The sequence below is a fragment of the Lontra canadensis genome, unplaced genomic scaffold (genome assembly GCF_010015895.1).
Source record: "Lontra canadensis isolate GAN:19392208 unplaced genomic scaffold, GSC_riverotter_1.0 scaffold47, whole genome shotgun sequence".
NCBI classification, from domain to species: Eukaryota; Metazoa; Chordata; class Mammalia; order Carnivora; family Mustelidae; genus Lontra; species Lontra canadensis.
Window position 1 is genome coordinate 4,356,449 of NW_022631041.1, and position 14,472 is coordinate 4,370,920.

The 14,472-nt window shown below is 34.2% G+C and overlaps 1 protein-coding gene across 2 annotated transcripts in view; it reads left to right on the forward strand.

Annotated features, from left to right (window-relative positions):
- The window catches only part of VTA1 (vesicle trafficking 1), a 63,875-nt gene extending 49,640 nt beyond the window's left edge, over positions 1-14,235 (forward strand). Inside the window, exons 6-8 of one of the 2 annotated variants that reach the window (XM_032873054.1) lie at positions 1,912-2,088; positions 7,134-7,214; positions 13,146-14,235. In XM_032873054.1, the coding sequence (XP_032728945.1) occupies positions 1,912-2,088; positions 7,134-7,214; positions 13,146-13,291 (404 nt within the window). In that variant the 3' untranslated portion in view covers positions 13,292-14,235. The remainder of the gene's footprint in view (positions 1-1,911; positions 2,089-7,133; positions 7,215-13,145) is intronic. The other variant, XM_032873056.1, reaches the window with a different exon arrangement.
- The last annotated feature ends 237 nt before the right edge of the window (positions 14,236-14,472 follow it).

Sequence of the window (14,472 nt, forward strand, 5' to 3'; positions counted from 1 at the left end):
GTATTTAATAGTTTATCCTTTTACTGTAAGCATGTCTGAGTCTTAAAGCATATAGGTGTTTCTTGATTTGGGTTTTGTTCATATGTTTGTTTAGTCTATCAGCATCAGCCTTCAAAATAGTGTTTGGTCCATTTAATGTAATTATTGCTAATCCTAGATTTATTCTGTTATTTTTATCATTTGTCTTCTGTTAGTCCCATCTGTTTTTGTCTCCTCTTACAGTCCCCCCCTCCCCCGGTGAGTTTTTCCTCTTTCTTTCTTTTTTTTTAAGATTTTTTTTTTTTTTTTGAGATTTTATTTATTTGCGAGGAGAGAGAGAGAGCATGAGAGGGGAGAGGTCAGAGGGAAAAGAAGACTACCCACCAAGCAGGGAGTCCAGTGTGGGACTTGATTCCGGGACTCCAGGATCGTGACCTGAGCGGAAGGCAGTTGCTTAACCAACTGAGCACCCAGGTCCCACGAGTTTTTCCTCTTTGGTTCATTATGACTACATTTTTCTCTGTGTCCTTGAACATATTTATAGTACCTGCTTTAATGTGATTTTTTTTTGCTGATTTTGATATCTAGGTCATTTGAGAATCATCTTCCCACCCACCCACCCCATGTTTCTATTAATTTTTATTGTTCATAACATCATGTAGCTCCCCTGCATTTTCTCATCTTCCTCTTCCAAGTTCTTGGTTCTTGTTCTAGCAGGAAGTTAACATGCCTGAACTCAAACACTGCCTGTCTTTCTTTCAGCTTTAAGTCTATTGCTCTCACCAGGAGCCTCTAGAATCTTCCCGGAGTGTGCATGCATAGTTCAGGGTCATACAGTATTTAGTTGGGGTTTATACACACATTTCAAGGCTCACTTCTCTGTAACTCTTTCTTTTGCACAGATTGTTGAGTGCGTGCAGGTGAAAACCCACATGAAAGCAAACCTTACCTGGTGAGATTTTCTCTCCAAAGGGCCACCTTTACTCTGGTTTCTACCAGCTTTTAGTCACTTTCTAATGCCTTTAAAAAGTAGAGGGAGGGGCTCCTTCCCAGGACGTATAAATGTTAGAGTTCTCTAATATAGGAGAAAATTATATTAGTGTATATAAAGTATAAATGCATCTACAAGGTTACTTAGTAAAATGGGTATCTCGGAATAGGTAGGTTTTTTTGGTTGATTAAAATTATCCACATTGAATATGTAATATATTATGATCAAACAAAAAAACTTATTTAAAAATTTGATGGGAAATAAGTTGATTTCGGAAATCTCTTGCTCTCACCTACATTTTAATTTATGAGGATTCCCAAAAATGACTGTCATTTTAAATAGACTGTCACTATTTAATTTCCCCAGAGTAGCTTTCAAATTTAGCTGATAAGATAGTATATTTTAAGTCTGAATTTCAGAACTTGAAAACACAACGTCTCTACACTTAATCTTAGCCAAAAGTCCGAGAAGTGGTTCTACACAAATCCTCTTTTTATTCCTTTCTGTGCAGGTAGCTCTGTGAAATCTCACTCCTTTGTTTTTGTTGATTAACCTAATACTTTGAACGGCAGACACACGGGTAATCATTTAATGGCTAGTTGAATGATGAAGAGAGTGAAGGGCAGCTGTCAGAAAAATGGGCTGTGGGGAGTAGAGATGTGACATGTTTTGCCAAAAATCTCATGTATCATAAGCTTAAAAGATCTTATAGGATTACGAAGTGTTACCTTGAAGTGACAATCGTATTGTCAGGCACAATTAAGTGATTTAAGGAAAGAAAACAATTACAACTATGATTTTAAGAGCGGGAGCCTACTTATCCATTGCATTAAATAGAATTGCATCCAAACATCTGTTTTTCACGTCTGTATAGCAAAATGAGAATGTTTGGCGTTTTCCTTTCAAAATACCTAGTTTAACTGTACACATACATTCTACAGTAGACGTTGAAGGAAATGAAGATGCTGGAGCAACATCCCTGCCACCTCAGCCACCTCAGCCATCATCTTCAGCTTATGATCCCAGCAGCATGCCGTCAAGCAGCTTCACTGGAATTCAGATTCCCCCCGGCGCGCACGCTCCTGCTAACACGCCGGCAGAAGTGCCTCACGGCACAGGTAGGAAAGTAAAGCTTAACAAGTTTTGAACTCTCCTTTCATAAATGAGGACCGCACTTGATAGTGTGTTTATGCCTAAGCATGATGGTCATAAAGCATGGTAAGATCTTTAAATTCTATTTGAGCCCACAAAACGATGTTACATCCTTTTTGTTGAAGTTTGAAGGTTAATTGTCCTTTTGCTTTTTTGAGAAGTGACCAAACATTTACAAACGTTACTATAAACTTTATATTTCTTTACCAAGAATAGCTTCTGTGCTTTTCATGTGTGGCGCTGTTTTCTCTCTCTTCCCGTCTGTTACTTGCCCTTCACTGTTCAAGAGTAGCCCTGAGGTATGCGGGTCTTCTATTATGGTATGTTTTGATCAGTGTCCCACTGTGTCAGCAAGATGTGATTTTTCTTGCCTTATTTCCTTAGGACCCAATCTCTGCCCTCAACGTAGATACGTTAATGAAGGGAGCAGACATTGAGGCACACAATCTCAGTAGCAGTGGAATCACAGACAACTGAAAAGAAGGGGTGTGGGTGAGGGTTAATATTATAAACACTTGAATGAAGGAAAAAAGGGAAGTGATAGCTACTTTGAATAAATCAGCATTGTATGTCTGTTTCTCATGGAAAAGATCTAACACTAGTCTCTAGTAATGAGTCCGTGTCAGTAAATAAAAGATAATTTTTAAAACTGCAGATACTGTTCCATTTACTTGTATTATTGACAAAGTGTTGCCCTTACCTTCAAATAGAAAGAAGGGCATTTAAAGCCATAATTTGCATCTTGAAGTGTTTCCAAAAATTGTTCTTAAAATATTTCTTTTATCTCAGCATAAGTGTAATCTGTGGTAGTAAACTGTACAAACATTTCAAAATATTTAATTCATAGGATGAAAATCATCCTTTGAGCCCTAATTTCTGAGGTTTCTATTAAGTACCACACCATTACTGACTTTGAAATTTTCAGCCTCAGTTTAGGTCATTTTGCATGAGTTGAATAGCATTTAAGTTTTCTACTTGACTAGCACCAGTTTTTATTAGTTTCTTTCCTCCTATTTTCAAACCTTTAACTTTGTATTATCTACAAATATGACTATTATTTTTGTCTTGAAGAACATTGATGAATGTGATTATTTTAACGCTGATCTCTTTTGTGTCATCATTCTATATATTTTACTCTGACTTTGCTTTATGGTCTGTATGATGAGTTTATTAGACAAAGCAATTTGAGTTTGTTTTGTAAGTAAAATTTCACAGAACACTATTGTATTTTATTTTCTTATAGAAATATTCAGTATTTCCAGTGTAGATTAATATAAGCAATACCAGCTACTTAGATGCATTTGCCTTAGATAAATACTGCTCTCTTCTAGTGAATTTAAACACTAACCAGGAGCCTCTGACACACCATATTTATAGAAGGGCAAAGTGAGAATAAAATGCACTTTGAAGTGAAACAGTATTGGTTATTAGTTCCTGCTCCTTTCTAAACCACATACTCAAATGTTATGCAGCCTCTCAGCCTAGCTTTTGCCTCTTTCTTAAATGAAATTAAATCATATTCTCATGGTGATTTTTATTATTAGAGAAAAAGTTTGAAAATTCACTACTAACTGTGCCTAATCACAAAATCAGTGTTCAGCAAATTAGCTTCCTTTTCCTTTTTTTCTCTTCCTTCCTATCTCTGTGCCAAATACAGGGTATTTAAGAGCAAGCTAATGAACACTCAAAATCATTTTGTGAATCAAGGGAAGTGTCACCTTTGGGGATAGGATATTGACCTTAAAAAAAGTTGCCTAAAAGCGCTACCATGTTAGACAACATATCGTAGGGCAAAATTCTGGTACAAGCACATACGTACATATATTTTATATATAGTTATACAGTGTGTCTATAGAAGAGAGAAAGCTTACTTCTGGGAGGGCTGTATTCGGGTGAAAAAATATGAAATTGCTACTTTTATATAAGTGATCACTTAGTAGTTAGTAAGTAAAGTTAGTAGTTAGTATGTAAGTGATCACTTAGTAGTTAGTACTAAGTAAGCTTAGTAGTTTCATATGTTCACACTAACAGACAGTATGTCCTGCTTAGAATATCCTTGACATACATAGACTTAGATATGGAGGAGGTAGTCTTCTATTAGAAAGTTTTCTGGCATGAACAGTTCATCTTGCTCCAGCTAACTCTGGCTTGAGCCTTGTTGTGTTTTGTTTTGTTTTTTTTTTTCTTTTTTGTTCCTCTGAGTGAGCACATAAAACCAAAAACCTTGGAACTTCTTTAGGGTGAGGTCCTGTCTTGTTACTTTATGTACACTCTTATAGGCTTAGCATTTACAAAATTATCATAGCTATTTTATAAATTAATTTTAAGCAACTATTAACTATATTAGATATTGCTATCCCTGATTTATACACTGGAAAAAAATTAAGCAATTATCCCATGAAAATAAGCACATAAACATATTTATTAGTGACAGAACTAGAATTTGAACCCACATCTTTCTGATTTCGTGTTTTTGGCACCTCCTTTCTGTCTGTCTCTTCCTCCAAGAAACTAAATCTCTGTTAAATCAGAATCTACTTTTGTCACAATATTTTGCCCCTTAAAATTGGTTTGAGATACTGGAATCTCCTATTAGCTGGCAGATTTTTATTTCTATTAGATTTAAAACATGGGCTATATAACCATCTATTTTTTCCTATTATATTTAAAACAGTTTAAAAAAATAGGCTCTCGGTTAGCTAATAGCAAATGAAATAACATTTTTAGTTTATAAATATAGCAGATGTTTCCCCTCTTACTCACTTTAAGATTGATTTACTTTCCCTCATATAAAGATCCAGGATGCACTTTTATCAAAGGGAAATCCTCAAGATAGCTGAAAAGAATAGTATGTACTAATATACGGTTTTTAGTTCTTCCACAAAAAAGCACAGGGGCTGCGAGGAGGGCAGTGAGAGCGATTGTTGAAGCAGGCAGAGTGTTGGCCTCTGTGCTTTAGCCACTGTGGACGATCGGATGGATGGTTTGTCCTTTCTCTTGAAACGCATGCTTTCTACAGCCTATAAATATTGAGGAAGAAGATCTCGGTAATAAACCTAAATAGGTTAAATATTAGAATTATGTTATAATTAATGCTGGCCTTTTGATTATAAATGCAGCTTATCATATGTAGATCAAAAACTTAGCTCTTCTATTGTTCTTTTATGTATGAGAAGTACTGCATTTGAGTTTTCCTGCTATACGGTTTCCAAAGTTGTTAATATTTTGTCCTGACCATTTCTGTCAGCACTCTTTTCCATTGATATTATACTGAGGTTTTACTCAGCCCAATCCTCCTATTTTCTTGACTTTGCTTATAGTGTTCCTTGTAGATAGTGTGGCTTTCTCCCTTTTTCTCTGCCTCTCCAAATGCTATACTCCCTTAAGGGTTCTTTTTTAATTATAATTCTGGATAATCTTCTCTAGTTTTTTAACCAACACCCATTTCTTCCTTTTCAAAATTCCCAGACTATGTAGACTATAGAACAATTTAAATTCGACACTTAATTAGAAATCTTGTAATGTTTAATTCTTGAATGTGTATTAATCCCATTTAATGGGCTATGTAACCATCTTCTTAAAAGTTAACCAGAAGTTATTTGTTGACACTTCTTTTTTGTTAAATAATAGAAAGGAAGAAATTTCCAACACAGTTCTACTCTTCCACATGAATGTTTTTATGGTCACATCACTCCCAACATACTGCAGTCTTCAGAGCTGCTGTCCACTTGTGAATTGACAAATGAGACCTTTCCAGATCCAGAAAGAAAGAAAAACAGATTTGGGCATCTTAAAAAAATAAATGAATAACATAAACTAAGAGACACTTTTACTAATTTAACAAGTATTTATGAGCTTATGTTGGGCCTGTACACTAGGCCCCCATGGGAACATGTCATGATGGCTGCCAAAAGGACAGGCCTTGCCTCATGTGCATCAAGACAGATGGAAGCAGCATCTTCTTACTGCTGCTTGAGGCGTGTTTAGCAGCCTGTGCTGTCAGTTCAAGCCTTACTTGAATGACTGTGACCAGAGAAGTTCTTGATAAAATATGGACTACTTATTTTTTTAATATTGCTCAAATAAAATTTTACTACATAACTGAATTTTCTCCCTGCAAATTCTGTTTTGTTCTTGTTAATTAATAGTGCCTACTTAATTAATTATGTAAAGATGTACTAATAAGCATTTAAAAGTTAATACAATACGCTGGTCAATAAAAATACTCCTTTTCTATAGAGAAAGAGATTTGTTCGAAAATTTTAATTTAGGCAGAAACACAAATTACTTAGCAAGGGATGGCTTGATATCTAGAATGATCTGTGAGCAGGTTGTAGACTTACTTTTTTTTTTTTTTTTTAACATTATACGAGAAATATATCATCAACCTACTTACGGTTTAGGCACAGCTCCTTCAAAGCACTAGGCTTGACTAGGTAGTCTCTGAAGATCCCTCTCAAATCTTGCATTCCATTTTTTTTTTAAATGTAATTATGTCTTTTTAAAAGTAAGTTTTGAGGGGACAGTTAATGTTGGATGGTGATCCTTTAGTATATTTGGTTAGCACTTACCAAAATCAAGCAAAAGAGAGTCATTGAATTGGTCAATTTAAAACTTGTGTGTCACCTGACTTTGGAGTTACACTTCTTTAACTTTTTCTATAAATGAATTTGTGTGTGTGTATATATATGTATATATACGCATGTGTATATGTAACATTAATTAAAAATTACTGCTAAAGCTTAGTAAGTGAAAAATGCATGAAATAGTATAGTATGCAGACATGCCACCGTCTACATTAGATATGTGTGTATGTAAACACTCAGAATATATTTTCCTGCATATTTTCTTTACCAGGCTCCAACATCAAATAAGTATGTCAGATTAAAATTCATTAAGATTTCAAAAAAGTAATTAGGAAATGAAAATTCCTTCATGATCCTTTAAATATTTTCCTAGTGTATAATTAAGAGGTATAATTTTTATGCCCATTTGTGGTTTTCTGATGCAGGTGTAGCAAGTAATACTCTCCAGCCTACTCCACAGACTGTTCCGGCTGTTGATCCTGCACTGTTCAGTACAGTTTCCCAGGGTAAGTCAGCTGACTGATTTTTTTGAGACATATTGTATCTCTTGTTTTGGGTGTTGTTTTCTAATTATGCCTTAAACCTATTGTATAGTGGAATGTTTACACATTTCTTTGAATGTCTGTTTTCACTAGATTCTCCAGTGAACCAAGATTGTTTCATATTATCAAAAATATCTAAATCTGAAGGCATTTCCTCTCCCCCTTTTTTTTTACAGTTCCTTTTTTGTGGTATACTGCTGGATATAGTGGCACAAACATACAGCTAAAGCTATCAGGAAACTGATACTAGATTACTTTAGTCCAAAATTACCATGTCTTATGATTATGATCTTCCTTATCTATACTAAATGATTAGATTATCCAAAAAGAGGAACTGACCATAGTTGAAAACAAAAACAAAAAGAAACCTGTTACAAACTGGCAAATTACCCAAGAACATAGTGGAAAATATTTATCTTATCAGTAGACAGGCCAAATAACCTGCCCAATGGATACTATGTTTCTTTGTTAAACTTGGTTTCCAGACTCCCCTCTGGAGTCCCACCTAATTTTAAAAGATCCACCTAAAATCTGATGTGAAAATATCTGAAATAGATAGATCAGTGAAACAGAGTAGGGACTCTGGAAAGTAGACCACACGTTATAGGAATTAAGTTAATGATAAATGTGGCGTGTGGATCAGTGTGGCAAGAATATATATTCAAAAGTGATGTTAGAACAATTGGTTATCCAGAGAGCACCTGGGTGGCTCCATCAGTTAAGTGTCTGACTTCAGCTGGAGTCATGATCTTAGGGTTCTGGGATCAAGCCCCGCATTGGGCTCCCTGCTCAGTGTGGAGTCTGCGTCTCCCTCTGCCTTCTCCCCATTCATTCTTTCTCTCTTTCTCTCTCAGATAGGATCTTTAAAAAAAATAAAAATTGGTTATGAGAAAAAAATATATATTAGATACTATCCCTCAATACTTGTATCTGATTTAGTTGTATCTTAACAGGTTTAACAAGTGAAAAATGAAAAATTCATACCACAGAATACTGCTTCTTCCCCATTACATTGTTAGAATGCAACTAATAGCCCAGGAGAAATTGAGATTTAAAAATAAAGAAGTAATGTCCAGAGCATATATAAAGAGCTCCTACAGATGAATAACTGAAACTCAATTCGGTAGGAAAAAACAGGCAGAGAATATGATCGGTAATGCAGGTATGCAGTTAACACATGAAAGCTTTCCCAACCATATTATTAATTAGGGAAGTTGAGAATTGGAATGATTTGGGTTTATGTCAATAGATTAAAAAAATATTTTAAAGGATCAATAATCTATAGTGTCATTGAAGACCTAAGGAATAACTCTCGCATGCTATTGGTGGGAAATGTACATTAGTAAAGTTTTTTTCAGCAGTATTATGTCACTGTCAGAATTGCAAATGTAATTTTTTTGAACCTGCTATATTCCACCATCTTAAGAAAATACTCAGACATGGGCACAAAATTTACAAGGATCTTTTATTTCAACATCATCGTAATAGTGGAAAATAATCTTTTAAGTGCTTATTGGGATATTATGGTTCATTCATCATATGGAATGCTGAGGAGATATTAAAATATATATATACACACACACACACACACACATAATATAGTACCTGACATGAAAAGATCTCCTAAGCATATTAAGTTAAAAACAAAAACAAAAACAAAACAGGTTGCAGAACATTATGTATAGTATGACCCTATTTAGGAAAAAATACTAAAATTATCTTCCTGTATGGATGTATATGTTTAAGTACATTGAAAAATTCTAGATAATACTCAGATCAGAACTAATAGTTTCATAACCATCACTGTCTCTTTACCACCACCTCTAATAAATACTCCCTGAATCCTTTTCCTGTTAGATTTTTCTCTTTAGTGCTTTGTACTTATCACCTTTAATACCCATAGTGTATGTGTGTTAATATTAATATGTTAAACATTTCTGTAGTGAATTTGTGGCTTACTGTGGAAAGGAGAATGGAATTACTTGAAGGAGAACATTTCCTTTTTTAACTTACATCTCTCTATATAGTATTACAGTATGAATAACCACTTACCTCATGAATTTTTTTGAGAATTAAATGGAATATCTGAAAAATATTTAGCATAGCGCCTGACCTAATCAAATTCTACCTCTAATCATTCTAGTGTTGCCATTTCTAAGGAACATATCTTGGTAATGCCTGGATATAAGGGTTCTGTACTGAGCTTTATCTTTACCTACAAGATTTACTGCTTATCAGGTGATTCCCGAATGATTCTGCCCATGCTTTCCATTCAAGTCAGAGGACAGTAGAGTACACTAGGATCAGATATCCAAGGTTCCTGACATGAATTTTTAAAATTACCTAGGTAAGTAGGAATCTCAAAAGACCCATTTTGGAATTGTTAAAATTAAGTATTCTGTGATCTGTCATGACATTAGGTAAATCAGTCTTAGAAATGGACGCTTATGTCTGAATGTGCAAGGATTTCTCTTAAAACCAAAAAGGTGATCTTTGATCCAGTGCTGACCCAGGCTCTTTCTGCTGTGAATGGGAACTTGACTAATAGCTCTAGCTGTCTTCTGCCTGCTTGTACCGCTTGCGGAGGAGAAAAGCAGCCCTGTGATGAGGAGTCTTCTCTGAAGCCATCGGCAACTGTACTGAGCTTTGAGTTCAGAAAAGAGATTCTTTCAGACAACCTCTTTAATCCTTCAGACACCTTTCAGGTCCACTGTGTGCTCTCTGGTCTGTCTGATATGGCCTCTAGTAACTTTTAATAATATAAAAAAACAGCTTTTATTTGGGTGCACTAAGCAGTATTTACTATTTTGTATATACTGAAATTGAACGGTTGTTTTCTTCTCCTTTTATGTATTTTCCATTTATCTAGTTTTCAAAGATTTTATTTATTTATTTGACAGACAGAGATCACAAGTAGGCAGAGAGGCAGGCAGAGAGAGAGAAGGAAGCAGGCTCCCTGCTGAGCAGAGAGCCCGATGAGGGGCTAGATCCCAGGACCCTGAGATCATGACCTGAGCCGAAGGCAGAGGCTTTAACCCACTGAGCCACCCAGGCGCCCCTATCTAGTTTTCAAATGCTAAGTTAAAAGAATCATAATTAAGCAAATTTTCTTTTTATTTAATTTAAAATTTTAATCACATGTCTTATTATTAATGACTCTTAGATGTTATTTGGTTTTGTTTTTTTTTTTTTTTTTTAAGATTTTATTTATGTATTTGAGAGAGAGAGGAAGAGAGAGCATGAGAGGGGAGAAGGTCAGAGGGAGAAGCAGACTCCCCATAGAGCTGGGAGCCCAATGTGGGACTGGATCCTGGGACTCTGGGATCATGACCTGAGCAGAAGGCAGTTACTTAACCAACTGAGCCACCCAGGCACCCAATTAGATGATATTTGTTAAATGAAGGGAAACCTGAAGTGTTACAGAATAGCAAACGCAAGTATTTGACATGGCTTTTTAAGTTCTTTATATTTTTAATTAATAAGTCTAGCATCACTATTTAAATCTATAACTTATATTTTGTATCTGAGTCTTTAAGTTGTTTGTTATCTAGTTATATTTTATATGATAGTCTCATAATTTCATACATGTTTATAAGCTATATGTATTACATATCTGTAAATATTTTCTGTTAAAATATTTTCATTCACTTTTTCTGAATATTGAAATTGTTATTTCATGAAAAGTGCAGTATTTGTGTTTTAAAATAGTTTTATCATTGGTGGGTAAGTTTGGTTTATAAAAACTAAGATGGTAATGGAGTTCTTTCCACTACATACATTTCATTAATAAATGAGTGGTATGTCAGCAAAACATTGCTAACCATGGGGACTTCTTCTAGCAGGTCCAATAAATTCTGTATGGTTGCTCTATATATTTAAAGATTGCCCTGAGATAAGAAGACAGGCTGTTAAAGCACAAAATGAGTAGAGGGGTAAACTCGATTTTCACTGGTGTCTCCCTCACCTAGATAGGGTGTATAGCTTTACATGACTGGAACCTTGCTTAATGTATTTGGAAAAACCGTTGAAGAATCTAGTAGGTATTTTCAATAAAAAAAATAAACCTAAAGTGTCCTGACTAAATTTTCAACAGAACAACAACAGGATAATTTTTTTTTAGGTTTAATGAGTAACAAATGCCAAGACACTAAAATACTAAAAGATTTGTGGTATTGCATTGCAGTGGTGATGCAATGTGGTGATTGCAATGATCGCATTTTACTAGTTTATTGATTTGTATTTCTTGCTTTTTAAGCAAACTGAAATGCAGGAAAATTGAAATAAGGTCTGTCAAAGTTGGAATATATAACCTCTTAGTTCACAACAGTAAAAACCAACCATTATGATCTTTAATAATACTCAACAACTTTTTGAAGACTTTTTATGTAACACACTGGGCTAATTACTGTAACGTAGATCTATGTGTATCATCTTAAAATCCGAAATTTCATTGATGTTTAATTCTGAATGAACTCTGTCTTAAAGTATAGGAAATAAGAATAAATAAATAAAATAGAGGAAATAATGTACAGACAGCATTTTTATTTTCATTCATTAAAGTTACTCAGTACTTATAGGTACCTGGCACTGGCCTAGAAACTTTAGGATGCATTGTTTCAGAACTCTTGAAAATTTTAGAAAATAATGATTTGGATCAGAATTTAGAGTCTAGATACCTGGAGACACTACCTACTTTGAAATCCTTACCTAGGTAATAGCAAAATTAAAAGCAACTAAACAAAGATAGTCTAAGTACATGCTTATAAACTGAATTAAAATATATTATAAGTATATTTTTAAGATAATCTTTTTAAAATGGTATTTTAAAAATAAATATAAAATAATATATAAAATATATTATCTGATCCTCTGTCTTCGGCTCAGGTCATGATCCCAGGGTCGTGAGATCCAACCCCGCATGGGGCTCTCTGCTCAGCGGGGAGCCTTCTTCCTCCTGTCTCTCTGCCTGCCTCTCTGCCTACTTGTGATCTGTCTGTCAAATAAATAAAGTCTTTAAAAATATGCATACATACATATATGTATGTATGTATATAAATAGAATTTGAAATATATTGTTTGTTTATTATATTCTGTGTCCCAGCCTTCTGATCAATTCTTAATATCCTTATAAAGAATTCTGAAGAAAATGGTATTTCAAAAGTCAGGACACAAAGTCAGTTTCTAATTTCATCTTTAGAAATATATATTCAAACTTTAGATTAAGTGAAGTTGTTTTTTTGGTTTTACCCAGATTATTTAGTTAGGGTCTACCCATATTAATCATATGTGTAACTGGAAAACTTGCTGAGAATAAATTTTGGACATAATTTATAAAGGTTGTTCATGTGTTTAATTTTATATTAATGATAATTAAACTGTAGAGATTTTTATATGGGGGCACAAAAAATATTTTCATGCTAAAAAAGCTAAATGACTTATGTAATTTTTAAAAATAATGTTATTTCTTTTTTTTTCACGGAGAATTATATTTATATTCTAGCTCAGATGAGGGTCAGATGGTTTAGTCTGTGTGTGAAAAGAGAGGCTTAACTATTCTAGTATAAACACCAAAGCTACTGTCATTTTTTTACACAGATTATAATTTTTTTGCTATCAATTTATCAAAATAGAAAGGCTTCTAGTTTGACTTCCAGATTAAAAATCTTTTCAAAAAAGTTATTAGTATTGGCATATGTATGGTTTATGTTAATAAGGAAAAAAGTGAAAAGCATGAAAATTCTTAGTTAAATATTTACACCTAGGGTTGAAAAAAATCTTCATGTTTTTATATAACCTTAAATATTTTCTATAATTTTAAATGTAAGCATTTAGCTAACCTAACAGGATACTTTTTAGATTCCTACAAATATCTTAATGACTCTGTGTTTCTTCTAGGGGATATCCGTCTAACTCCAGAGGACTTTGCTAGAGCCCAGAAATACTGCAAATATGCTGGCAGTGCTTTGCAATATGAAGATGTCAGCACTGCTGTGCAGAATCTACAGAAGGCCCTCAAGTTGCTAACTACAGGCAGAGAATGAAGCCTTTGTACAGTAGATCCATGTATCTTTGGATTAAAGAACTAACAGTCCATTACTCTATCTTCAGCCCATCAGGAGGAGCACAGTTTTAAGGAAGACTTCAGTCGCATTGACTATAACAATGAAATCTGTGTCTGTGTATCAGATTCCTGTTGAAGCATTCAGCAGCAGCCTCAACCAGTTTTCATTGTCCATTTAGTGGATCCAGTAATCTGGTATATAGGGCTGATGTGAGCAAAATCTAAAAATGCCCATTGAATCCTGCTTCAGAAAAGAAACACACACTTCTATGAAATGTATTAGGGTTCGCATTGTATCTTAATATTCATAAATTAAGGATTTTTTAAATCATAATTTGAACACACAGACTGTATTTCTTTGCTATAAAATTCTAAATTTAAGTTTAAATAAAAATTGCCAGGTTACACTAGATTAGAGATCATGTTTTTGTTTTCCTCTGGATTTATGAACATCCTAAACTGTTAGATGGAACTGAAAGGGATTATGTTCATAATTAAATTTATGTTCCTTTTTAATATAACTACATTAAAAGTTAAAATTTTTATGGAAGAAAATAGAAGGTAAAGAGGTGAAGTCACTTTTAGACTTAAGAATAATGTTGGCTTCCCAGCTGGTTTCCTTTCTCCATTGAAACTAAAGTGAATTGGTATTTATTCATAGGCAGTTTGACTGCATGTACTAGGGAATGAAAAGAAGATATTTGTAGTAACGCCTGGAAGCTTGGTGCTTAAATTTAAGGTTCTCCTCTGCTGCTGTGGAATGGATTCCATACAGTGTATAGCTAGGAGCGAGGCAGAAGATTATAAGAATTTAGACTCTCAGTTGCTAATTTTATGTTTTGTGGGAAAATATGGACTGTGTGTCACCTGCATTTGTGCTGTGTAAAAAATAAATACAAGGATTCTTTTAAGTTGTTCAGCTTATTACAAGGCCAAATGTGTTTTAATTTGCATGCTAGAGTTTGTCATTTTTTTAAGTCATTATGTTAGTACAGGATTATGGATATTTCTATAGTAAAAAAAAAAGTTTTTAAAAGGAAAGAGGTAAATTTGCCAAATTTACCTGAAATTTATCTCATCCATTTCGTTTATCCCATTAAAATTGGAGTCATTTGGGGCACCTGGGTGGCTCAGTGGGTTAAAGCCTCTGCCCTGATCCCA